Source organism: Cornus florida, unplaced genomic scaffold (genome assembly GCF_030987335.1).
Source record: "Cornus florida cultivar Cherokee Brave unplaced genomic scaffold, ASM3098733v1 CherokeeBrave_3.0.0_Hap2_Chr04, whole genome shotgun sequence".
Lineage (NCBI taxonomy): Eukaryota > Viridiplantae > Streptophyta > Magnoliopsida > Cornales > Cornaceae > Cornus > Cornus florida.
In genome coordinates, this window is record NW_026775574.1 from 26394500 (window position 1) to 26422438 (window position 27939).

Below are 27939 nucleotides of genomic sequence, written 5' to 3' on the forward strand. Positions count from 1 at the left end.
TTGTATTTTTTTGTTTACGTGTTCAATATTAATTGACTGGGACCAAATTCCAAACAATCTAAAAAAATTTCTACAAGAGTGACGGACAGCGCAACAGTCGAGTACCCTTGTATGAAATTCATGTTCATGACCCAACCCCTGAGTTGTAGTCCATAAAACAGGCCCATGAAACCATTCACTGGATGGTTGTGGAGTCATCAGTTGTATGGTCCATGAAAGAGTTGGTGGGGTGGTGGCCTCAAAAAAGCTAGCATCAGTCGTTTTCAATAGCAGTAGCTTGCAGGTAGGCCCAGATCATTTGGCCTAAAGATTTTGCTTCATTTCTATTTGTGTGTTGTGTGCGCGCGCGCGGGGGCGGTGTGTGACAGAGAGAATCCTATCTTCACTATGGCCATTCCCCATGTGCCACTTTATGAAATGTCATTGATAGACATGAAATGACATTGTTTAGGACATACAAGGGTGCACCCTGAAATTATGAAATTTTGTGGAGAGCTGTCACTTCTCAACCACAATTCTCACCCACAATTGTAATTGGCACAATTTTAAGCTATTTGCTCTTTAAATGAAGTGTGTTACCAACTGTGAACAGCATTACAATTGAGGGCCTCTCGTTAGGGGTGGGTAAATAGTCTGTAAATTAGTAAATTTGATTCGATTCGATTTGATCTTATTTGTAAGATCGGATCGAATTGTTACAACCACAGATCGGTGACGGATTAAAAAAAAATCGGATTCGTAGTTCGCGGATTGAGCTGTTAAAAATCCAATCGGATCTGTAAGATTTATATATATATATATATATATATATATATATATATATATTCAAATAAGTTAATTTAATTAGTAGATGATTATTTAAAGAACTCTAAAAATGTATTAATTAATGATCATTTAAATATATGAATTAATGATGATAAATTAAAATTTTATATATTGAATTATGATTAAAAAGCAAATAATATGGAATATTTAGGAAAGACCTCAATCCGTGGCCACCCATACTTCTCGTCACTAGAAGAAAAAGAGAATAAGTGGGATTCTCTGTTGTGTTGTGTGAGACATGTTGTATTGTATCGAACGAATTTCAACACTCTCCGATTCCGTTCAATGCATTACAGCAAGCAGAACACAAAACAGAGGAACCATCTCAAAGGGAAAAAGGGAAGACCCTTCTTTACGTGATTGATCAAATGTCTCTATCTACTGAGCTTAGATATATCACAGTCAAAGTACCAATTAGTTGCCTAGCTATTCAATCTCTTCTCTTTATGATTGTAAGTCCCTTTCAAGGCTCTCTGCTGGCTAAAGAAACTAGCTAGCTAGCATCATTAAAAGCCCCCCACCCACGTTGTGCAATCATGGCTAACTCACCACTACAACTCGTGAAACATGAGTAACTGCCTAAATAATCTTTACGATCAATTTCATTACCAACTTAAACTCCATGCACATGACAAATTATACAATAAATTACTTGGAGCTCTTATTCTCAAAACTATACTTTTTAACAGACTGGCCTATATATTCAAAGTTTCAAACTTCACCAACTCTATGTCATGCTATTAAACTGATCAAATGTTCTTTTAATGATGCCATTACAGTGTAAAAGTTAGTGTTCTTTTAGTGTAATAATGGGTGTCTTAATGAGAATAGTGTCACACCTGCTTGAGGTGGTTGGTTGCGTCACATAGGCGACACGCGATGATTGAGTAGGAACCTAGATGACAAGTGTAGAGATTCTGTTTGAGAGTCTTTTAGAGTAATCTTAAAAGTATTGAAGGATTTGAGAGGAGTAGAGAATGATGTAAAATTGTAGATATTCTAAGAGATAGAGATTATGTTTGAGAGTTTTTTAGAGTAATGCAGAGTATTGAAGAATTCGAGAGAGGAGTAAAGAATGATGTAAAATTGTAGATATTCTAAGAGGGAGAGATTTTGTTTGAGAGTTTTTTTAGAATAATGTAGAGAGTATTGAAGAATTCGAGAGGATTAGATAATGATGTAGAATGATAGATATTTGAAGAGATAATTTCAGGATCAATTTCAACTTAATTGAAATGCATCATAACGATTGTTCGCTAGAGAGATGCCTATAAATAGTGTAGGAATCTAATTTGTAAGACAATAAGTTGAGAGGTGAGCGCTGAGAGAGCTGGGAGTTAAGGAGAGAATGATTGACTAACGTGCTGCACGCAATTCAAAAATTCTAGATGTGTAACAAAGCACTAACCTTCTTTAATTAATAATGTTTTTAATTTTTCGTCACTAAATCAATGTTAAATCTCTCATTTATTGTATTCAACAAATTTTAATATTGATCAGTAAGGTCATATTATATATTATTGGCTCATTTGGTTTAATTATTTGAAAATAACTTTTAAAATAAAAAAGGATTTTTTTAATTGACAAAAGATTGCTTTCTGAAATCAAATTTATATTTTACCACGGATTTGAAAAATAATAACAAAATAAATCTTCAAATGTCCATCCGTTTTTTCTAATTTTTATTTTTTATTTTTTATGGTAGGTAAGCAAAACCACTCACCTCACATTTGAAAAGAGCCGCGATTCTCTATGTTTCAATTCTCTAAAACAGAATCCAAAAATAAATTACTATTCCTACAAAACTAAATCAAGCTGACTCTATAATATTTTAATTAAAAAATAATAAAAGTACTGGTCGTTTTTTATGATTTTGTATTATATACATTGAAAAAGAGTGACTCCATTTTATTGTGTCGGTTTATAAGGATAAAAAAAAAAACCACATGGTATTGTAACACTTTTTTAATAATGTGTAATTTACATTAGTATTCTAAGTACATGCTCAATTAGTTTTGGGGTATTACCAAAATGTTAGAATGTTGTCCTTACATCCCAACATATTGTTAACGTGTATCTTAATTTTCTTCTAACGTGATCACAACACTTTCTTAACGTACATTTCAATACTTTCTTAACATGCATTCAGATTTTTTCTAACTTATGTTCCAAAAAACTCACCCATTACAACAAATACACTGTTGCACCGGAGAGGATTTTGTTTCGCCCGGAGCCTTTTATTCCATGACATGGAAAAGTTGGGACGTGAAAGGGATGAAAGAAAGCCTTGTTTTTACATGTTAAAGAAAGGTGTCTGACAATTTTTCTTTTCCCCTCTTTTCTGTTCCTTTCTTTTACTCTATATTGGATCGGTTTACAAATCCTTTCCCCAGGCCAAGATTGTGACAAGCACTGCTTTCCCGTGATATCTTGGAGTTTTTCTCTGTTGGGGAGAGAGTTAGAATTAGCATGCTTTGGTGCATTGATCAATTTGGTCACCATAATTAGTACCTAAGTCATATAATTTTTTTTAATGAATGTCGCTCGAATGCATCGAGCGTACTTCCGTTCTTATGCTTCGCTCTTACTCTCGTTCTCACTATTTATGACTTAATTTTACTACCACCTCTCACTTTTGAATTGGTTCTCACTCCTTCTCTCGCATTACGTGATTTCGATTAGTACTCCATTTGATGTAAGTTGGAAGGCCAATAATTTCTTGCAGTGAATTATGTAGCAATCACAAGCTTATCACTTTGCTACAAGCTAAGAAAAATTAAGTAGGAGACAAACATAAAGACCTCAAAACCTACTAGTTATCTTTTAATATTTTTTTATTAGGAATTTCATAAATAATTTTGTAATTAAGAGAGATAATCCATTAATTTAAATCTTGAAGTTTTGGAGAATGTTGTAAAAAAAAAAAAAAAAAAAAAAAAAAAAAAAAAAAAAAAAAAAAAAAACGGAAAGAGAAGGATTTCAGTTCGGATTTGAAAATGGAATGTTGAAATGAACACCTTCTTGACTGTTCCAAACTCGCAATAATGCTTAAACATTAAAGTATGCATGTACATATATTCATGCATGCATGCTTGTATAAGATAGAAGTTTTGGTTTCAGATTTTGGAGAACATATTCAAAGAATTACAGAGTGTATATCTTAGATCAATGACAAATTAAGAGAGAGAAGATGTTACTCCATGAAATTAAAATGAAACTAATTTGGATCTTTGGACATCAATTAACTATCACTTATAATTTAGGAAGTACGAATACGAAATACAGATATGACATAATACGAATATGATAATACGATAAATTTTAAATAAACATGATACGAATACGGATAAGATACGATAATAAAAAATAATAATTTATATTTTTATATATAAAAAAATTAAATTTTTGATCAAAATTTTGAAATCCTATTCCCAACACAAGTTCACTCAATGGTATTTTCCTACATCACTGCCTCAGACTTTTAGGGTAGTACATTAATTCATACAAAACAAATTAATACTATAAAGTAACAACTTATGTGTGTGGTGTGTTTGTGTGCGAAATGGGATTACCTTCCTTGAGAAGAATCAAGAAGCCAAAGAGGTAATAATAGTGAAGAAATCTACTCCTTTTGTCTAGTATAATTGTGTCTCAATTCATATTTAGTTGGTTAAAATTTATGTTTCATTTTTAAAATAAAAACTAAAAATTCTTTTGATCTATATTATTGAAAAAGTTTTTCAAAAATAAATAATTTCTTTTTTTTTTTAATATTTTGAAAACATTCTCGACTTGACAATACAAGTAAATACTGTATTTAAAACTTCTGAAAAATGAAAAAATAAAATTATAAAATCCTATTCCCACAAGACAATTAATTAGATTAGGACCAGTGTAGTACAATATATTGCTGGGGTTATATCGTAAACAATTTTCATATTTTAATGTTAATGAGAGTACAATTTCGTTATTGAACAGTCAAAGATCAGAGACTGTGTTAATGGCCTGACCAACTTTCTTGGTGCTCAGGGACTCGGAATCGTATAAATTAAAGTACTCACAGCTTTTTTCAGTTATCATGTACTAATTCACTAATTTACACACAATATTGGAAACTGGAAAATTTATTTCATTATATTGAAATTTTCAGTTTTTCTGAAACTAGAAAAGCAAAAGGTGATATATATATATATATATATATATATATATATATATATATTTGGTGGAGGGAGTTAAATTTTTTTTTGGCTTGTTGATAATTAATCTTGGCCTTATGGGACATCAATCTTGTATAGTTGATAATTTGGTCCAGATAGGCCGACCCATTCATATATAACTACGGTAAGAATGATGATGAACAATTGTTAATTTGTATTTTTATGATTAATTGCATGTTAATGTATTGTTTTCTTTATATATATATATACACACATATATACACTCACCTTTTTTCTCCCAGCTCCCTTCCATGGGGGGGGGGGAGGTGACGTTTTCCTTTCCCACGGATTTAATAAATTTGGGGTGTTTCAATAAGTTTGTTATGTGGGTGGTTTTCACGCCGCTCTTTCTTTTGTTTGCCTTGATCTACCCGTGTTTTACTTTTGTTCGGGTATATCTTCTCAGTTTTGTCTAGATCTGTTTATGTTTGACTTGTTTCAAGGTAATATACGTGGATTTGCTTCTTTTTTTTTCTCCGGTTAAATCTCTGATCTATGTCGGTTTTGTTTGTTCCCGACACGATCTGATCTTTTCTTCTCGATTTGATCTTGTGCGGGTTTTAGGTGGTCTTTCCCTAGTTGGCGACGCCTTGTAGATGTATTTTTGAAGTTGTTGCCTTAATGATGAACAGGCATTTGGGTCACTCCTGTCCTGCACCTCTCCCTTTATGGTTTTTATTGCAGAGCTTTGACTCTCTTTCTCAACAAATTTTGAGCATGTTTAACATTTTTTTTTCTTGTATTGCTTCAAGATTTGTATATCTTTTCTGGCTTGGCTTTTGCCTGTGTACTGCCACTGATGGCTTAGCCTTTGTGCCTTTGTAATGATAATAAATAAATAAATAAATAAAAATACACACGCACGATATAAAACCTTGGCCAGTGACGAACTCAAAGATTTGTATGAGTAGGCACGACTTTGACCAACAATAATGTATGGTGTGGTATCATTAAAAATTGAGTGGGAGCATATTTAAAAATTTTACCAAAAAAATAAGGATATTTTTAAGATTAATTTTCACAAAACCTATAAGTAATTTTGTAAATAAAAAGTGGGGGCAGCTGCCCCAATAGAGCCCTTCATAGGTCCATGCCTGACCATGGCAAAATATAGTAGCATTGTGTAATTTACCGTAACGAAAAGAAAAGAAAAAGTTAAAAATATTCAGAGTACATTAACTTTTTTTCACAAAATCTATAGGTAACTTTGTAAATAATAAAAAAAATATTTAGTGTGGGCAACTGCCCCCACTGAGTCCTTCATAGGTCCATGTGTGACCATGGCAAAATATAGTAGCATTGTGTAATTTACCGTAACAAAAAGAAAAGAAAAAAACTAAAAATATTTGAGTACATTAACCTTTTTCACAAAATCTATAGGTAATTTTGTAAATAAATAAAAATTTAGTGGGGACAGTTGCCCCCACTGAGCCCTTCATAGGTCCATGGCAAAATATAGTAGTATTGTGTAATTTATCGTAACGAAAAGAAAAGAAAAAGCTAAAAATATTCGAGTATACAATAAACCTTTTTCAGAGATACGTATGTGTGTGTGCATATATATATATATATATATATATATATATATATATATGTAGCGTGCTGTAAATTTTTCAACACACTTAGAATTTATTTTTAACACAATTGTTCTAGATTTCAACAGATATGCAAAGTGTATTGAAATCTACTTTTCAACATCATTATTGGTAATTTCAAAACGCACATAAATTATATTTCAACACATTTGTTCTGTATGTTAAAATTGCATTAAAATATACAACAAGTTTGTTGATATATGATTTAAATGAGCTCAAAAATACTACGGTAGGAGATTATTACTCTGCTCTGGACTCTTGGTTCACATGCATCTGTATGATTACATGTTAATGTACATACATGTAATCATATAAACATTTGAAATTATTGGAGTACATAATTAATCTTTTTTGGAATTTATTTGTATATACGTATACTTATATATATCAGTACTGTCTGGCTGTGATACAATTAAACATTGACATGATTTTGCCCATTGTTTCATTTGACATCAATTGTCCCCCATAAATGCTTTTCAAATTGGAATTGTTTAATCCATGTGTCACCTCTTGAAGAGATCAAAGCTTCACAGGAAATTTAAAGCACTTGCACTTGAATAGAGCAAGCAAGACTTTCTGTCTTTAAATGTAAAATAGCAAGAATGTTACTTGTTACTACTAATTGTCTCCATCAATAGGTGAAGAAGACAAAAGGGCTTGTCATTTTTAAGGGAAGTAGATGGTATAATTAATTTCATTTTTGTACTCTAGCTCCTCAATTTGGCGCTAGGAACCTAACCAATGTTGAATTGTTGCTGTGATGCCTGGGATATTTAATTAATGTAAAATTATAAAATCATCACATTCAAAGGTGAGGTGTCTCACATAAAAATAGAGCCGATATGGTAGGCGTCATTGCTATGTGAGACACCTGAGGTCTCGGTTGAGATAGTAGTGTTCATAATTAAATCATAGTCCATTTTGTTTAAATACACTGTTTGTGACTTGAACCCTTTATCTATCATGTACGATTTAGAGCTAAAGTTTACGTAATACATAAAAAGTTTTGTTGGATTCTCTATTCGTTCCTCTCTCCTTTTGAACAGAATTGCACTTTCCTCTTATTATTTTTGTGCTTTCCATGTGATCCTGTCAATCAAGTGAGCGCCTCATGGAACACCTAGATGTGTAAATTCATCTTAGCAATTAGTTAAAGTATGCGTTTTCATGTGACGCTTAACACAATGAAGAAATAGGAGATAACATAAGTGAACAAGAAAGATTGAATTACTAAATCCACCAAAAACACAAAATAAGAATAACAAGAACCTCTTCTTCTGAACAAGTCAAAAGCAAAGAAATATTATTCAAAATACCTCAAAAGTCTATTCTAATACATCAATAGAGGGTTAAATAAAGTTGGCATGGAACAACCCTCTAAGTCATAGGTTCACTTTCGAAGCGAGTAGCACTTTTCAAATATATATATATATATATGAAAAGAGAAAAACTTTTTGGCTATGTTCGGTTGTACGGAATTGAAACTTTAAAATTGAAATTAAAATAGGTGAAATTGGAGAAAATTTTAGTATAGTTTTCTGTAATTTTAAACCAAACTCTTTTTCAATTCCACCAATTTTAATTTGACTCTAATTTTATACAACAAAACATAGATTCATTGAATTGCAAACTCTTAGCATTATTAAGTCTTTGGTGTCACCATATACTCAAAATCAAATTTTACTAATTTCTTCTTAAATTCTAGTTTGTTGACTTAAGTATTAGAGTGGCTCTCATAGGTACCTCACCTATGCCAAGGTTTTAAGTTTTAGCAAGAACAAGTTGCTTGAAACAAGAACAAGAAGTACCTAATTGAATAGAGCTTAATTTTTGGCCTCCAAATGCTCCTTATAACTGCTACATTTGTGTGTAGCCTCATGAGGGTATGTGTTTTAACCTAAGTCACATAAAGCGGGCGTGGGAGTAAGAGTGAGAACGAATTGAGTGTGGGAGCGTGAATTTTGTTTTTTATCAGATTGACAAATAAATAAATGGACTAGAGGTGGAATGAAGTTTTCCTTGGACTGAAATGAATTGTAATGTGTCAGAATTCATGGTAAGAAAATAAGACCTCAAGGGTTAGAGATAAGATAGATAGATGTGGGTTTTCAGAGAAATGGAAAATGAGAAAATGTACTCATTAGATGTAGACTTTTAAGGTTTCTCCTGATAATTCGTAATTGGATTTGAGGAGGCCTAAAAGAAAGTAGATGGCCTAGTAGCTTTGAATGGAGGGTTGAATAAGTGACTTTTGTTGGAAACTGATCAGCAACAAGTGTGGGTCTCACAGGAAATCATGTTGGTAAAAAGAAAATTCAAAGCAAATGCTTGTGTGTGTGTGTGTGTGTCACTGTGTGTGTTGTGTGTGTGTGTGTGTGTGTGTGTGAGAGAGAGAGAGAGGGGTACAAGGTGGCCTTATATAAAGAGAGGATAGGTAGTGAGAGAGAGGTTGTCATTGTTTTTAAGGAGTAAAAATGGAAGAACAAATGAGCTCTTTGTGTGTGACTCATCTCCTTCAGCACACACTGAGAAGCTTATGCATTCATCAAAACTCTCAATGGGTTTATGCAGTCTTTTGGAGGATCTTGCCTAGAAACTACCCACCACCACAGAGATATCCAGATGGAAGAAAACAATGTGGTTTTGTAATCTATAAAAACTGCTTACATTAATTGATTACAATATATTTAATTACTAGTTTATAATTATCTTCTGTTGTCATCTTTCTTTTTTTGTGTCTCTAATAGATAGGATCAATAGCCATGGAAAAGCATATGACAGGTCAAGAGGAAACATGAGGAACTGGTATGGCATTGTGTGTGTGTGTGTGTGTGTGTGGTGATGTTACTCTCATGCTTTGCATTAAACATGATATATAGGATATTGGTATGGGAGGATGGTTTCTGCAATTTTGCAGCCACAACAGCTGCCATAAATGGCGGTGACAGTTCGGAGTCATCCGTGTATGGGAGCAGCTGTGAATCTGATCACCACCATCAAGGCCTGCAACCAGAGCTATTCTTCAAGATGTCCCATGAAATCTACAACTATGGTGAAGGGTAAGCAAGTCATGATCAGATTCAGAACCATAATTTTCTTTTTTAATTGAGATTCAATTAGGTTTGCAAAGTTGATTTGGTTTTAGCTTGCAGTTTGATCGGAAAAGTGGCTGCAGATCAGAGTCATAAATGGATATATGACAAGGAGCCAAGTGATCAAGAGATCAACTACTTGTCTTCATGGCACAACTCAACTGATTCAGTAAGCAAAATCTGTGACCACCATTTGCTTAACCAGTTTGTGATTTCATGTAATGATCACATTTTCTTATATTAAATTGTTTCTTATATATAATAGCATCCTCGGACTTGGGAAGCCCAATTCAAGTCTGGTATTAAGGTAAGACATCAGACATATATCTTATCAACTGTTTTCCGAAAAGTTCAAGTAAATACACACATGGGCGAACACCCACCCAACCTCCTGTTTCTGAATGCTGAACGAGAGATTATACCATCTGAACTAATACTTATTGGTATTTATCTACGTATTTTGCAGACTATAGCTTTGATTGCAGTAAGAGAAGGTGTTGTTCAGTTAGGAGCTATTCACAAGGTTCTATCTCTCTCACACACACACATAGTAGTTTTCATTTTTGTAACTTGATAGTACTAATATCCCATATTCTCTTCTCATTCTTGAAACACAATTAAGGTGATTGAGGACTTGAACTATGTGGTGATACTAAAAAAGAAGTTGAGCTACATTGAGAGCATCCCAGGGGTACTCTTGCCACATCCATCATCTTCTTCTTCAGAACACTCCTTCAAGATGGACGGCTATGGCTTTGGCGCGCACGAAGCGTGGCACTTCCATACCAATCTTGTCCCTCCAACGGAAGTACTAGTCCATGACCATTTCAATCAACCCGTGAGGGTAATAACTCCCTCCATGAGCAGCCTCGAGGCGCTCCTCTCCAAACTCCCTTCAGTAGTGCCACCACCACCTTCGCCGCTAACATTATCATACGGTGAGGCTCGGCCGCTACCTTTATTGTCTGAGAGGCCAATGAAAATGGCAGAGAAGGGGGTGGCCAAGGAAGAGGCCGACGATGATCATGATGCAGGCGAGAGTAGCCGTTTGATGTAGTTTTATCACCATTGTCAGAGTTTTAACCATTATCATGATCTAAACGTAATTAGCAGAAGCACCAACAATGGAGTTTAAGTTATTTATTAGTGTTGGAATTGTGTATTGATATATTATTTTTACCTTTAGTAGTCTCTAGGCCTTCCTTGCCGTGGAACCACTCTAAATCTGGATTAAAAGTGGTAAAAAAAAATTTATAACAAGCGGTGATGTTATATGCTTCTAAGACGACACAAGTTAAAATTAATGAGCATGTAATTCCGAACCATATAATAATTTTTCACCAGATGGAGCGTAATGTGATTCATCCCTAATTTAGGCCACGGGATCATTAATACTAAACATATAAGATAAAACAAAGGTGGTACACCATTCATTGCCTTTGACATATGGAATTAGTGTACATTATACTAACATAGTGCACGAGACTCCCCCAATTCCAAGGTCTGAAAAAAGTACATACATATGCATCCTTATCTTCGAATGGAGAAGCTATTTCCGGTTTCAAGGATCCTTCGAACTAGGATCGGCATATTTAATTTTGCTACGAATTAAAACTTTCGCCAGATTTTGACATGTGAAGGTTTTCCAAACCAGTAGGAAATTTTCCAAACCAGTAGGAAATTTTCCAACAAACCAAAACCATGCATGTTGCATAGAGCCCAGTGGTCTAGTTGGCTTCCAAGTTCACAACGCAAGAAATACGATAATTACTAGATCAGCAGTGCGAAAAAAAAAAAAAAAACTATGAGTGTAGTGAGTTCAAATAAATGATACATACATAAATCATAATTTCTACTAAGACTAAAAGTTTTTAAACACTCGGGTTTAAGCGGTACAAGTATCCCTCTCTTTTCAGTACCCATTGCCTCTTCACAAGGCACTCACCTAGTGAAAAGCTGCAACTTCTTCATTAAAGTGAGTGAGCAGATCGTTGATGCTCTTAACTGAATGCTCCGCCTTGTCTCTCACCCGCACGCTCACCTGTAAAGAGTCGAGGCATTTGGCAGTCAAGGGATAATCAAGACATGAACGAAGTACGAACCAAATTGCAAAATAATTTAAAATTTTCAAACCAAACTTCGCTTATTTTTCTTTCGGTTTCTTTTGTTTTTTTTTTTTCGTTTCATCGGTATTATTCATCTAAAATAAATATCATAACCGATACTGATGAAATGTAAAAAAGAGAAATAAAAAAGACATTTTACATCTATCCAGTAAACTTTCTGCATATTAATGTCGTCAAGCACCAATCAGAAATTTATAAATCAATGTCCCAGTGCAGGGACTTCTTAAGGTAAACCCAAGTTACAGAAAGCCACTGGGGTTACCAAGAAACTCGTTTCCTGCTAGTGTACTCAGACAGATGAAATACCACATGGATGGACCAAGAACATAATAAAACACACTTATTGGGTCTTTATATAATACACGTTTCGACCACGAAAATAATAAACCACACTAATTTGTATGTTCCAACTTATTGAAGAAGAGAGGTAGAACCTGTCCAGTGTTGGCTTCATCTTCACCAACAACCAATATATAGTTGTACCTCGCCAACTGAGCCTCCCGTATCTGCAGAAACCAAAAAGATCAGTCAACAGAAAGCAGCACAAAATCAAAGTAAAAGCAAAAAAGAACCAGAAAAAGCAGCAAAAGGACTGATGGTATATTCAGATTCTATAAATGCAATGAAAGAAAAATACAATTACAATGAAAAGGAACGTAAACAAACAAAATGTATAAAGACAACGAAACACACCAGCATCAAAGGTACTTTTATCTTAGAATTCGAATATCGCAATGTACATAAATTAGAAAGAACATGATAGGACATTGTCATAAATGAGGATTAAGCAATCTACTAGTGCAAACACCCCACGTTTGGGGAATGAGTTCAAATATCATCCACTTATTGGAGATCTGCTAGCAGATAGAAGCCCAGGGGTATTGGGATACATCAGTGGGTGGCAATTTATACCCAAATCCATTATACCGCCCAAACCCGCCCATTACAATTAAATCATTTGGGTACCCAATTTAAATGAATGGGTAAAAAATGGGTACCCATTATAATTAATGGGTGAATAATGGGTACCCAACTTAACCACTCAACAAAATCCTAAGACTGAGACCTGCTAGTCAACCCCCACCCTCTCTCTTTCTGTCTCTCTCTCTCTCTCTCTCTCTCTCTCTCTCTCTCTCTCTATATATATATATATATATATATATATATATATATGAATGTATCAGTTTGGTTGCAAAGAAAAATTCTAACAGACATATAAACATATATATATATATATATATAGAGAGAGAGAGAGAGAGAGAAAAAAAATCCATCAAGAGTTCAAATTCTCCTCACTCTCTCTCACACTCTCTCTCTATATTGGTATCTGATTATTCATATTTGGGTTCTCTGTTGAAGCTCCATCTGATTATTTCATATTGTATAATTGGATTATATGCATTTCTATCACTGTTTTAATATGCAAGCATTGGATTTTTCTCTTGTGTTCGACTAAAGTCCCCAGCAGAAGCATAATTCACTCTGACCCTCTTGAGTAAATGATAAATGAGTCCTATGTGTGAAGTTTGAGATTTGTTGATGGCAAGAACAGTGGCATGATTGTTTATTTCTTGATGGGTTTTTTCTCTCTCTCTATATATACATGTTTATACTGCTGTTGGAATTTTTCTCAGCAACCAAACTGATACATTCATATATACAGAGAGAGAGAGAGAGAGTTGGTCTTACCATCGATTGAATACATCCAAAAAAATCTCAATCGAAGAACTGCCTCTGCTAGAAGTTTCTTGAACAGCCTACGAAACCAATCGATGCACTAGAGGGAGCTAGGGTTTGTTAATTTTGGGGGTGAACGAAGAGAGAGAGAGAGAAAGAGAGAGGGGGTGGGGGTTGACGAGCAGGTCTTAGTCTTAGGATTTTGTTGGGTGGATTAAGTTGGGTACCCATCTTAACCCATTATTCACCCATTAATTATAATGGGTACCCATTTTTTACCCATTAATTACCCATCCATTTAAATTGGGTACCCAAATGATTTAATTGTAATGGGCGAGTTTGGGCGGTTTAAACTTTAATGGGTTTGGGTATAAATTGCCACCCCTATTTCATATTGTATAATTGGATTATATGCATATCTATCTCTGTTTTAATATGCAAGCATTGGTTCGACTAAAGTCCCGAGCAGAAGCATAATTCACTCTGACCCTCTTGAGTAAATGACACGAGTCCTATGTGGGAAGTTTGAGATTTGTTGATGGCAAGAACAGTGGCATGATTGTTTATTTGAAATTTGCTGAAGGAATGCTGAATTTGGGTATTAAGATGGATTTGACCCGTCCATTTGAGCCCTGACCCATTCATGACCCACCATTGGTGGGTTGATAATGGGTTATTAGCCCATTCATGACCAGCCCATTCCATACCCGCCCAAACCCACCCAATTGCCACCCCTATACATCACACACAATTATGATCAACTGGGTTGAAGGGGAAATGACTTGGAATTTGATTCAGAAGAAGATAGTTACAACATTGCAAAAAGGGAGATCGATGACCCAAAAAGGGGTGGAGTAATTATGGTTTTGGACTTGGCCAAAAAGAAAAGGAAAATGTTGTTGGGCTTTGACATTCATTAGAGGAAGGCTTGGGCTCTGATGTGGGTTACGCTCTGCATTTAATATTCAAAATATCCGAGTAATTTGATAAAATAAATTATTTGCACCCTTGGCATTGTAATATCTCAAATATACATTTATATATACATAATTCAATAGTGAGGAAATAAAGAATAAGATCTTTACCAACAGGCGAGTTGCCCAATGGTACCAAACCCTTACTTCTCAAAGAGAGGTTAGGAGTTCAAGCTTCCATGGAAGCATGGGTGTGTGAGTACCAACTAAGAAAAAAAATAAAATAATAATAATAATATCTTTTATGTCTGCTGTCAGTGGCACTATATGAAATGCCCTAAAGATCCACCATGAGAAACTGTTGAAGGCACAAGACTCAAGGGCACATGATTACGCCACAGGCACTCCATTTAATGTTATAAGAATGAAACTTCTTTTAACATAAGATCACCAAAGCATTAAAACAGTTCGCAGAACGGAAATTTGAGTTCCAGAAAGGAAAAAATATATATATACCTTTTTCTGGATTGTTCTATCACTTGAATCGACATCAACATAATAACCAGCTTGATGAATCTTATCCCGCACCTACCAGAATTTAGCAATAGTAAATATCGTTATCCATCATCTTCTTGGTTAGGCGGGTTAGGCAGATATGAAGGAGTAAAGAACAGTTATTGATAAATTCATCAGATCATTGTGCAATTTATACATTAATTTCCCCCTTTCACCTTCAAAGGAAATAAAACAACTCAGGAAAACAATCTGGTTTCAACTACCAAAATTCCGTTTCAAAATATCTGAGTAATTAGAGAGCAATTGTCACATTACTGCACAATCAGGTTATAACTTCCAAAACCAAAATCCTAAAACTGCTTTTTATGACTATCAAATTCACAAGTGTTTGTTTTACAGAGAACCAATGCACAAGTGCCCTCAGTATGGTAATGCATCAAAGTGTGGCAATCGCCTATATGAAAAAATTAATAAATTAAAGGTTACTTGTTGCTTTAGAAAACAGCATTTTTGACAAACTCAATTATTTGCAATGATTCCAGGTTAATCAAAAAGGGCAAGCAGCAGTTTGTGGATTCGATTCTGTAGTACAGAAAGTCACAAAGCAGACAAAGCAAAATGAATGCTACACCGATAACACTTCACAATTATTAGAACCAGGTAACACTCCAACAGATGGAAGCATAAGAATTAGCAGATTGTAGTCCACAATGACACAAATCAGTGAACAATACCATCCATATGCATCAGATTGTCGATACCAGATAGTAAACCGTGTTAAATTAAATCAGACCATGATAGAGATCCGTGAATAAATCAAGCACATAGAGCTAAAAACCTGTAGCGCATATGGCTGGGATTTCTCTGACACGGAGCAAACAATTGCTTGACGTGGACTGAGCCAGAAGGGCCATTTCCCTTTATAGTGCTCCAAAAGTATAGCAAACATACGCTCAACAGACCCTAGGATGGCACGGTGTATCAAAACAGGCCTCTCCATCTTCTTTTCATCCTCTGCCGAGTAAGACAAGTTGAAACGGGAAGGAAGTTGGAAATCCAGCTGTGATAAAAGGTATCCATTCGTTAATCGATGATTCTACGACCCTACAAGGAAATATAAATGAAAGGTAATAACTGAAAGACAGCATGTACACATGTTAAACCTGTAACGTTGCACACTGGAATTTTCTATTCAACGCATCAGAGACACTGATATCAATCTTGGGCCCATAAAATGCGCCATCCCCTTCATTTATCTGTACAGAATAATTTCAAAAGTAAGTTCACAAGACATGAAGCCGACAAATACTGCTCAAAACTGGAAGTCCACAGAGAACCAATTATTTAACAGAAAAAAAAATATATATATATATATATATATAGAAAAATTACGAATTTTTCCTCCCATCCACATAATCTTTTACTTTCTAAAACTCATTAAAAATTTATGAATTTTTCCTCCCATTCTGGCATATTATTTTACTTTCTAAACTTATTGGACATCTGATTATGAAACATGAGCACAACTCCATTTGTGCCTAATGTGTGAAACTAGTAACAGATCCGACCAGCTAAAATCCACTAGCATTCTCATGATCTATTATATTGTATTTATTGCTTAAATTAAGGTCAATAGGCATTCTTTAAGCATTTAGAAACAAAACTCGCCAATAAGAAAGTATCATCCGGTTGATTGTTCCACTCAATACGAGTGCATGTGTGCCTGCATTTTGTGTGGGCATCTATTTAGTCCCTGATTTTCTTTTCTACTCCATACAAGAAGTCGCACCATCTAAATTCCCTGATCCACCGCTGCCCTCAATATGAACAAAGTAGTGTAAATACATTGACCCCCCTTCTTGTTTTATATCTTTCACATTTCAATTAAAATAAGAAATTTAAAAATAATAATAAGATGAATCACTCAACTTTTTATCTTTTTTCATTTTTGGGGTATTATTTACACAAAAGCCTTGAGTATTTCAGTGCAAATCTAGACATTTCACTTTAAATTTTAACAACGAAGAAAATGGTATGAAGGTAATTTAGAAATTCTCTACAAAGCAGCAACTGAACTAGGAAGCGTACCAGCAGAAGATATGAAATAAATAATACAGGTAACAATGGTTAATGATGCCATAGAGGCCGTGAGGTTGTGTCCAGTTGCACTAGCATCTACAAGCATCATTGGGTTGTTAAGTATAGTAGTCGTGTGCATTGCAGTCAAAAATATGTATAAGAGGACAAAAGGGAATAGGTTGGATATCGAAGGAGAAAAATTAACGTGCCAAATTTTTACAACTCAAATTTAGGAGGAAAAAAAAAGCAATTACCTGCCACTGCTTCCCAAACTCATTCAATGCTTCTGTAAGAGCAGCTTCAGCCTTTTCCCATGATGCCAAGTCTCCGAGATATTTTTCTGGCCTCTACAGCACCAAATACGTGTTGCAAAGAATACAATATATTCTTCACTTCTCTATACCAGATATAATGCAAACATAACCAAATAAAACAGGATCAAAAGAGTACGACTGAAACAAAGAGATGCTGCTATCTCTTGCACAACAAACTGAACATATCCCAAGGTAGAGATTCTAAAATTTTCAGTGACTTGTTACGGATGAGTTTTAAAAGCAACTGTTTAAACCTTTTTCTAAGTTACATGAACCAAAAACAAGGGCATTCAAAACAGTACAAAGTACCAAGCAGAGGGATTATAAAGAATCTTCGGGTAAGTTTAGAACATTTAAGAACCTGCCAATCAGATGGATTCATTATTACTGTAAATAGGAAAACCCCATTAGACCATTGAACACTTGCCAATTGCAATATAACTATCAGTTTTTGAAGAAACCAAGCAGTAAGCAGAAATAAGTTTGCTCAGCTTCCATAAAATTCGAGTGCTTATAATATCATTATGTTGATGATATTGAAAAGTCAGTATTCTGAGTTCACCCATGAAAATCGCACAAGCATATCACTACAGAAAAGTCTACCATCTATGCAGCAAGAACTCAAAAGGGAATTTGGCTCCACAAAACACGTCACATCCCAATCAATTAATTAAAATGAAAAAGAAAAAAAAAATTATAGGAGATTATTTGGCTGTGTACGTTTTTCTAAAAGGTTTATCATTATACAGTAGTTATTATGCCTGTGAAAAAGACTGAAGCCGAAGAAACAAGCCATTAATTTAGGGGAGTCACCATTAGCATATAATATTCCACCCGAACACTTAGAATTCAAACGGACTAATAACATTTAACCAATAAGGATCAAATGTTCATACCATCGATAACTTCAAGTCAAAAGTGAACCCAAATATATTATAGGTGTGATTGATGAATTCTAGTACACCCCTGACTTCATCTTTTATCTGAAAAGGGAAGCAAAATAGTCACAAGAGACACACAATAAAAGAAGGATTTTACAACCCATTTGCCACATATCAGAAAGTTTCATCTCACCTGAGACTCTCTACAGAAGATATGTGCATCATCCTGTAAAATGTCAGCGTGTCAAAATAGCTTCCACCAGCCATGGAAAAGCACTCAGGAGTAAGTGAAAGATATAAAGTACTGGATCATAATGGTCCCCTAGCTTGGTCCAGCTAGGTTCAAAAATATAATAATAATAAAAAATAGAAAAATAAAAAGATGACCATACCTAACAGTTAACAGTTTAGGCCCTGTGAGACAAAGCAACTAATAGCAATGCAATTGCTGATATAGCAACTAGAGTTTATCCAGGGCATAACTTAAAAGACTGATCAAGTCCTAAAAAATCATAGCCATAACTAATTCCAAGTAAATCTTTCCCCACATTATGCTTTATATGAAACACCACAACGAAAAGAATACCTGTTGAAATCTCCTGACACGAGTTAACCCAGTAAGTGCACCACTGGCTTCATTCCGATGCAAGACTCCAAAATCAGCCAGGCGAAGAGGAAGTTCTGCAAAGCATGTTAAACAATCGAGATATAAAAAATGAACCACACATAGATAATAATTGAAGGACAAGAATAACAAAATAAAAGCTCACAATTGAAGAAAGTATCCTCATCAATTCATTGTTGAAAGCTAGATATAGAAACAGAAACAATAAAAATAGAAACATGGTACTGCTGTGTCAGTAGAGTGTGACATTAACCCAATGCAAGCCAAGCAACATTCTGATCATGCAAAAAAAGATTAAAACATATACGAGTATATTATTGCAATATATGCTGTGTCAGTAGAGTGTGACATTAACCCAATGCAAGCCAAGCAACATTCTGATCATGCAAAAAAAGATTAAAACATATACGAGTATATTATTGCAATATATGATGTATCATAACAGTTTAAGTTTGTTCCCTGGTCTAGGTCGCCCACTATTTGGTATGCATCATAACATATTGATCATTGCAATATGAGTATTCCACCACCCACTTACAAATCCCAATAGGAATGATAAGCAAGTATCTAACCAGTTAATCCAAGAAAAATAACATCTATAATATACAAAAGCAAATAATCAGAAAAATGAATTGTCCTCACTGATCCCACCAAAGAACAAGGAGATCTAAGAAGCACAAATAAGGATACTAAACACGGATATAATAATTCAGGAAAAAAAAAAAAAATTTGAAATTCTGGGAAAGAAAAAAAAAACACGGATATAATATAGATATAGAAACGGCGACACTGCAAATCGTAAAAAATCAAATACGGACACAGCGGGGACACAGTGACAAATAAATATATCTTTATATATATAATACTGTATTTTAAGAGTAAGATTATTTTTCATCAACCTAACAATGAAAAATACACAAGCATAATAATTAATGAACTACATAATTGAATCTACTCCACAACAAAAATGCGACATGCGTGTCAGACACGTATCCATGGTGTCTTTGCCGTGTCCGCAACATGTCCAAAAAATTTAAAAATTCCAGACAAGTCTTTTGGCATGTCTGTGACTGACATGGATTTTTTTGACCTTTTAGGCATGTCCAAGCATCCTAGATGGAGATGAAGACCCAAATCAGTAACTGGATGAATTTCCTAAATATTAGGAGCTAAACCTGTGTTTCTTATAATAGCATTAATATGTAAACGGGTAATTAACACTTCAGAGGTTCTTAATTAGCCTATTTATTCACATTACTGCTATGACGATAAGGAGTAGGAAACAAGATAAATTGAAGAGTACCAACAGGCAACACCAACAAGGAAAGATAATTGAAGGAGAAGGGGTGGCAAGATCGATGAAACAGATCAATAGCAGGAGGAAAGCCAATAGCTTCTATAGCAGATAATTTGAATGTAGATAGCTCAAAGAAGCAAAAAAGAGTATTAGTCAACAGCAAGGTATGAAATCATTGAAATGTGTTTACCTAATTTGGAAATTCAATCCAATTTTTCTTGCTTTCCTTCAAACTTGATAAATCTACATTTTTTACTCTTTTTTTTTTTTTTTTTGAATTTGACCAAATTGATGGGGAAAATGGCCAATATTCCACCATTTAACAAACAATGTTAAAAGGACTACTTTTGCTCAAAATCCAATCGTTTGAAATTTGGCAAAATATTCCAACTTCAGGGCCTTAATTTTACCAAACAAATTTCGTCCTATCCAACTTCTGACAACCATATGCAAAGTTGGTTGAATTCAAAACCATGCCAACAATAAATATTTAGACACAGCAGGTGAATGAGCTCTTGCCCAAAAAGTGTTTCAGATTAACAGAAGTGACAAAATAACCAGTATATTTGGCACAATAATATGTGTATTTAAGTTTTATGACATGCCATCTTACATATATACAAGCAAAGACTACTAAACTTCTGCATCGCACGAAGTCAATCCAAGTAACATAGACACAACTGATCAAAACAATATGCAATTAATTCAGATTTTGATAGCTTTACATCAACCAAGATATACCACTCCAAGCATCAAGTTGGTTTCAATTTGATTTCATGCAATAAAATCCAAGACAAAGCATAACTTTGCTCATGAGTTACTTAAGTGAGATACTGCAAGACTGGAAATGCAATTTAAATTACGCAAGTATATTTCAAGGTAAATTTACCTCTATATGAACGAACTCTGTGGTCAAACATTAAACAGTGCCCAGGGCAATTCATTGGCTTAAGCCCAAACTCTTGATTTTCAACCTGCACAAAAGAATAGATTATTATCCTGTCACAGAGAAAATGATCCAAACAGCATAGAATCAATGATTCAATTTGTAACTCAGAGAATTCCAATCAAAACCCCACTTTTACAACATGTACGTGATGATTATACAAAATTTAAAATATAAGAAAAATGGCTCCCACTACACACACAGACCCAAACTAGTTGACTATTCCGAAAGCTTTCAAACAAAAATAATGTTCTTAATGCATAGTCAACCAATTAATATCAAAATATCATCTGAAACAGTTGGCCCACCATTTAGAGAACAAAGTATAGGAGATTCAATAGCTGTCATTTGAGATTACTGCTGATTGGGGACTTAAGACTTCAACGTAAACGATTTCTAATATAGTTGGAATTTGGGATGTGTCAAAGGTAGATGTTGACAACCTTTTTGGAATATACTCTTCTAGAAATAGTTAAAATAATAATAATAATAATAATAATAATAATAATAACAACAACTGAAGGAACCATGCAAGGTTAAGCCTCCTGGGTTATCCAAGTAATGAGAATGATACTGCATTATCTTCGGTACTGTGGACAAAAGAAAAAGAATAACAGATGAAGGAAATGCGACATCTACAGATGGTATCAAGAACCTTGGTGGCAGCAGCCATGATAAAAAAAAAAAAAAAAATTCTAGACATTGGACTTACATTGGCTTTTCATACTTTCTATTATTTCTACACTCTGTAAGCTTTTAGGAGACCTTTCTAACCTTGTTCCACCCTCAAAAATCTTATTTTAAAAGCCCAACCATTTTCCACCTTTAACACTAGAACTACAAAACTACCCGAAGTTATAAGATGAACAACACCAACATTAGCCTCCCTTTGCATCGTAAAAAATATATAAATAAAACATAATTTTAAAAAAGATGGAAAAGGAATATTACTCAGTTCTGGTCCTGCCATGGCAGGGTCATGAGGAGGGAGGACTCCAGACAGACCTAACCTTAGGTATTTCACAAAGTGGGAACTCATGCCAATGGCACCGATGCTCAATCGTTTAACCATTTGGCTTGCTTTGCCTTGTAATAACCCTAAATCATGGCCAATTTTTACACCCATAAAAATTACAAACCTGAAAACACCATGGTATTGCACATCTTTAGGTACAAACAAACTAATTACAGTGAACCCTGAAACCATCTCTAGCAGTCACATAAATATTTTGGTACCAAAGCATGTGTGAGAGTGGTCATCTGCACTTATCATACATTAGTCCCTATTTTGGATCAATTACAGACCATTGGACTGCTTTTGTTCTTCCATGATAATTTAAAAAATTAATTCATCTTCTTGGCAGCTTCTTACTAATAAATATTTAACCCAGAAATACAGTTACCAACAAAAAAGAAGTGCAAGAGATTTAAATGCTATGGTATATCTTTAAAAAATTAAAAATAGTTGAACATAGTGTGTTTACAAATAAAATGATTGCATTAATTGGTCTTTAAAATAAAACTAAATCATGACCGACTTACATCTCCAATATTTTTAGAAACATGTCACCTCCTATAATTACTGCTGACTAAAAAACTACAATAAAACAAGCTGTTATTATCAATAAGATTCTTGGCATTCTAGCTTCATGGTCAAAGTTGGTCCTGTGCAAGCCCAAGCAAAAACACATGCATGCAAAATTCCACGCATTATATGCTACTACTTTCATCTTGTTTCCTCTTACTCTATTCTTCTTTGTCACTTCACTTCTTCAGCAATTGAGGGAAGGAGATATCATTAGAATGGCAAATGGCTCAGTAAGAAAGTATTATATTTATAATTATAACTAATGAAAAACCTGACCTCAAACACAAACATATTCTCCCTGTAATTTGCAGCATGACCAGAAGTTTCCCAAAGTTGCATGTTATACATATTTGGTGTCAAAACCTGCCAAGATATAGTTATATAAATACTCATATTTGGTGTCAAATCATATGCTTTTGCAATATAGCAACTTCAGATTTAGACTACTAACCTCTAGGTAACCTCTCTCCCTATATTGAGTTCGTATAAATTCTGTCAACTTGTTGTATATTCGAGTACCATGAGGAAGAAAGAACCAACTTCCAGGGCTGCAACTCATACAGATGCAATAAGTGGATATCTTGGATTATCTTTAATGCATAAAGTAATATGAAGTCATTTTAAATTATACCTAAGTGGGTGATTGAAAAAAAGCCCCTGTTGTTTACCCAATTCTCGGTGGTCATATTTCTTTACTTCTTCCAGCCAGGCAATGTATTCCTGCAATAAAGGTATCACTCAAGGAATTTGGGAGTGTGATAAATAATAGATACTTCCACAGATAAATAATGTCATTTGGAAGAGAACACATCATATGTCGTAGGCAAAATTTTCCCGCCTTGACAGCATAAACTTGCCCACCATATAAATCAACACCTTTGTTTTATTATAAAAAGCTAATTAATATTAGAGAACTATTCTCAAGATTGAACACACTTTATCATGTTTGTCTGATTGTACTTAATACCTTTCCACAAATTAATATTGTTTTAACTCCTACACTATGTGAAAAATATTTAATAAGGTATACCACACCAAGACAACGTCACACGAAATGCAAAACATGATGTTAAAAAGTGTTTAGCAACATGGTCAACTAAGCATAAAAAAGAAAATCAGGAATTGACTCCCATCTTAGCATGTCAGAAGTAAACTTTGGTACAAACACAAACCCACCACATCCCACCTCTACCCCCACCAAGGAAGGGTTAGCACAAAGTAACCAAAAAGGAAAGTAGTTAGGACAATAAAAGAAATGCACTGTCAAGTATCATGATATAAATCATAAATGGTACTACAAAGAATAAATCTCGTAATGCTTTTCATAACAGATATGCTGCAGTTTTGGGGGTTTGGTCTTGACTGGTTTTTGGTTATCTTGTCTGATCAACATATCCCTCTAAGATTGAAAGAGAAATTTTACAAAGCAGCTATTAGACCAACCATTCTTTATGGGACAGATCTTTGGGCAAGTAAGAAATAACATATGCATATAGTGTGGCAGAAATGCGAATATTGAGATACATGTTTGGCGAGATAAGAAACAGCAAAACTAGAAATGAGCACATTCGTGAGATGGTTGAAGTAGCACCTATTGGAGATCAAGAGAACCAATTAAGATGGTTTGGGTATATGCAAAAAAGACCACTAATTGCACCAAATAGGAAAAGTGACAAGATCCACGTTGAGGGAAGAACAAAATTAACATTGGCAGAGTTAGCAAAGACAGACATGATAACATGAGGGTTAGCTGAGGTGATGGCCTTCAGTAGAGTATAATGGAAAAGTAGGACCCTTGTAAGCGACCCAAATATATGGGAAAAGGCTTTGCTGATTTGAGTTTAATGTGATAACTTTTCTTTTTCTCCTTTTCAACTTGAAGGATTCCTTATCCTTTTTAGTGTCCTCCTCTTTAATTATAATTCTTATTTCTTCTGCCCCCAAAAAAGGGAAAATGGCTGAAAATTACCTTCAAGCGTTTCTGATCAGGATAAGATATCCCATAAACTCTTTGTAAGCTTTCACGGTCTTTATTCCCCCTCCAATAAGCTGATGAAGCCTGAATATATAAAATGCATGAGTAACCTATATAAAATATTTGCAAATATGCAAGCAAAGCACTCCAGTCCATTTTACTGTGCAAAAATCACCTTTAAACAAGCAAATGCTTTGACAAAAGATGTATTTGGTATATGGGGTCCACGACACAAATCAACCAATGGGCCACACCTGTAACTGTGATAGTTTTGTCTTCAGGTAATTCATTGATAATCTCGACCTGATAAAGACAGTAAAAAAGAAAAACAATAAAATGTATATGATGCCAAAATAGTATTAATGACGCTCAAATGCATCACATACATTGTATGATGCAAAATGGAAGCTACACTTGCCTTAAATTTATTTTCGGAAAAAATCTCAAGGGCCTGCTCCCTTGATACCTCAATGCGCTCAAAAGGTTGTTTTTCCTAAAACACAGAGAGTTAGTTCCTTATGGTCATGGAAGAGAATCCCTCTCAATATGTGAAAAAGCAAAATGTTGGATACAGAATAATAATAATAATAATAATAATAATAATAATAATAATAATAATAAAATATCCATCACTGCAACATTGTTAATATCTTATATTTACTAGTTCCATCCACGGCCAAAACCATTAAAAAAGAACAACAATTTCATTATGCATATGATACAAGGTATATATACAATAACAAGATTGCACTATTTAACAAATCAGAAAGAGAAGTCCAAAAGAAATGAAAAAAAATTGTCCTTGCTTGAGCATATGCTGAGAATAAAAATGGTCTGTTACTCCGTCTGAGATTTCAATCAAACCTGGCAGAATTCGAAATGATCCCACCAACCCAGCTGAAATCGTGCAGCTTCAGGCATTGTAGCCTATGGCCTGCCTATCAAACTTGGCCTCTGCCAGTTTCATGACATTTAAGTTTTAACAGAAAAACAAGGGAAAGTAAATAAAATAGATGCTGCTGAAACTGTACAAGGTTGTGCCCCCTTTTGCTTCCTTTTAGCAAAATGCCTTACTAGGAAAAATAAAGAAAAAATAAAAAATAAAAGAAAAAGGAAATACCTACTGCTTTTTAATATGTAGTCCATTTTCATGCTCAGGAATTTTATATATATATATATATATATTAGCACACTCAGAAACTTAATTTATTGCTGACAAAAAGTGACAAAATGAAAGAAAAATGACTACTTTGTTCTATTCTAGACAAATAGAAACATGAATATTACAATATTAAAATTCATATCTATTACATTTTTGTTATTATAAATGAGAAATTACAAGGAAATATCAAAAGGATCATTTCTACTTATAGCAAATGCTGCAAACGACGGCAGCAACAACAAATAACAATATAATGATAATGACATAATAGTAGCAAGAAGAAAAAAAAGAAAAAGCTGCAACTTCATAATAGGTTAACTTCTAAGTTATCTTGTTAACAAACAATACCGCAACAGCTTTAGATGCCCCTGAAGCAATCTGTTTGAAATGATCTTCATTTAAGCCCAGTTCACCATAGAATGCATCATAGTAGAAACCCTATAAGATCAGTTAATGATTTCATGAGAAGCTGTCATAATTACATTTTATAACAAATGAAAAATAAAAACACCCCTCCCTCCATAACAGATATAATGAAACAGAACCAAAAAGTTCTTTAAAACAGTTAAATCATAAACTTGGAAACTTAAACCAATCAAGTAATAGTGATATTATATTCTAACCGAAAAATAAAGACAACGCAACAGTATCAACACTAACACTTGTACTAAATAAAATTTGTGCAACGTGTACAAACTGCACTGCCATGTTAAAAATTCTTCTCATCAATACAACTCCAAACACTTGATATAGTGATGCGAAGTATGCCAACAAGAGAAAAGATAAATCAAAAGTTCATAATGGATCCCACTTGCAATCTTGTCTACGCAAGTTTTGGTTTAATTTGAGTTATATTCTAAGTTCAATTCATGTTAGCATGATTTAACCAAGATTGCCGTAAAGAAAACGGTTTTGATGCAACAGACACAGAGTATAATAGAGGTTTCATAGTGTTAAAGAATGTCCATGAACTTTTTTCAACCCCACCCAACTTTCACTTAAACGCACTGATACACATGTTTTAATTCAAAAACACCATAAGGTTGATTTCTAATTATTAGTAACAAATTTGTTGGTTTTTTAAAAAAATATGTTATATCGGTTAGCTTGTTAGTAATTACCTTTTAGTATAATGCAACTTAATTAGGAATTTAACATATAGTAACTATTAATAATTCGAAATGCTAATTTATCATACAATTTATCTTAACAGTGATAGGACCAAGAATAAATCACATTAAACTCCCTATAAATACAAAAATTTGAAATAACATTATCACTTGATGAAAACTTGAATAATCTCAGCATATAAAGTACCTCCCCTCTTGTAGTACACGGTCCAATACACAATTTGCAGCCAAACTCCATCTCAAGAGACTACACAAATCACAAGATAATCCAAAACCAATCAAACAAAATATATAATTTCTCATGAAACCACATTGAATCCACAAACAGAATGACAAAGCTTGTACCTGCCCTAGAATGTGAGCACTAGAGTGCCAAAAGGTGTCGCGACCTTCGTCGCTGTCGAATGTGAACAGCTTGAGCTCACAATCACTTTCTAGTGGCCTTGACATGTCCCAAAGAACTCCATTCACCTGAGAAATCAGAGCATTTGCAGCCAAACTCTTCGATAGCTCCTTCGCAATGTCGAGCGGTGTCGATATCCACTTCTTCCCTTCCTTCACTGTCCCGTCCGGCAAAGTTATCCTAACAAAATTAAGAAATTGAAAATCAACACATACACACTCATATATATGTATATGCAATATATGTATATAGAAGATACGGTAAGAGTGAGAGAGGTACTTGATGAGATCGCCGGAGACGGATTGACGGTGGGAGAGGAGTTGGGATTGGATGGATTCGAAGAGTGTGATGCGCTTGGGAATGACGGATTGGAGATAGGCTTCGTCTTTGGGGTGGTCCGGAGTGGACTTGGGTTGAGCATTGGCTTTCTTACCCATCGCCTAACGGCGGTGGCGGTGGCGGTGGCGGTGAAAAGAGACGGAGCGAGGTTTTGTAAGGCTGAGACCGGCGGCGAATGAAACGATAGTCGCCACCACAGTTGAGGACGTTCGTCCTTATAGTGTCTAGCTGTTAGCCA

The 27939-nt window shown here is 34.4% G+C and overlaps 2 protein-coding genes across 3 annotated transcripts; one reads left to right on the forward strand and one right to left on the reverse strand.

Moving 5' to 3' along the window:
• Positions 1–9075: 9075 nt before the first annotated feature.
• LOC132303024 (protein RICE SALT SENSITIVE 3-like) lies at positions 9076–10920 on the forward strand. Of its 2 annotated transcripts, none has more exons than XM_059800040.1 (7): positions 9076–9277; positions 9385–9442; positions 9517–9696; positions 9790–9898; positions 9995–10036; positions 10196–10252; positions 10352–10920. In XM_059800040.1, exons 1-7 carry the CDS (start codon positions 9112–9114, stop codon positions 10784–10786), a joined length of 1047 nt encoding a protein of 348 aa, XP_059656023.1. In that variant the 5' UTR covers positions 9076–9111; the 3' UTR covers positions 10787–10920. The 2 variants fall into 2 exon arrangements, with proteins under 2 accessions (XP_059656023.1, XP_059656025.1); XM_059800042.1 differs by having other exon boundaries at positions 9076–9274.
• Positions 10921–11522: 602 nt separating this feature from the next.
• LOC132303023 (threonine--tRNA ligase, mitochondrial 1-like) lies at positions 11523–27939 on the reverse strand. Its single transcript, XM_059800039.1, is given in 21 exon segments — positions 11523–11770; positions 12290–12361; positions 14963–15034; positions 15801–16022; positions 16126–16218; positions 17296–17388; positions 18252–18338; positions 18430–18462; positions 18823–18917; positions 21048–21132; positions 22969–23055; positions 23144–23240; positions 23324–23412; positions 24662–24751; positions 24843–24928; positions 24931–24970; positions 25086–25160; positions 26178–26267; positions 27147–27206; positions 27305–27542; positions 27642–27939. Coding segments are annotated over 21 exon segments (2058 nt in total). The 5' UTR covers positions 27800–27939; the 3' UTR covers positions 11523–11674.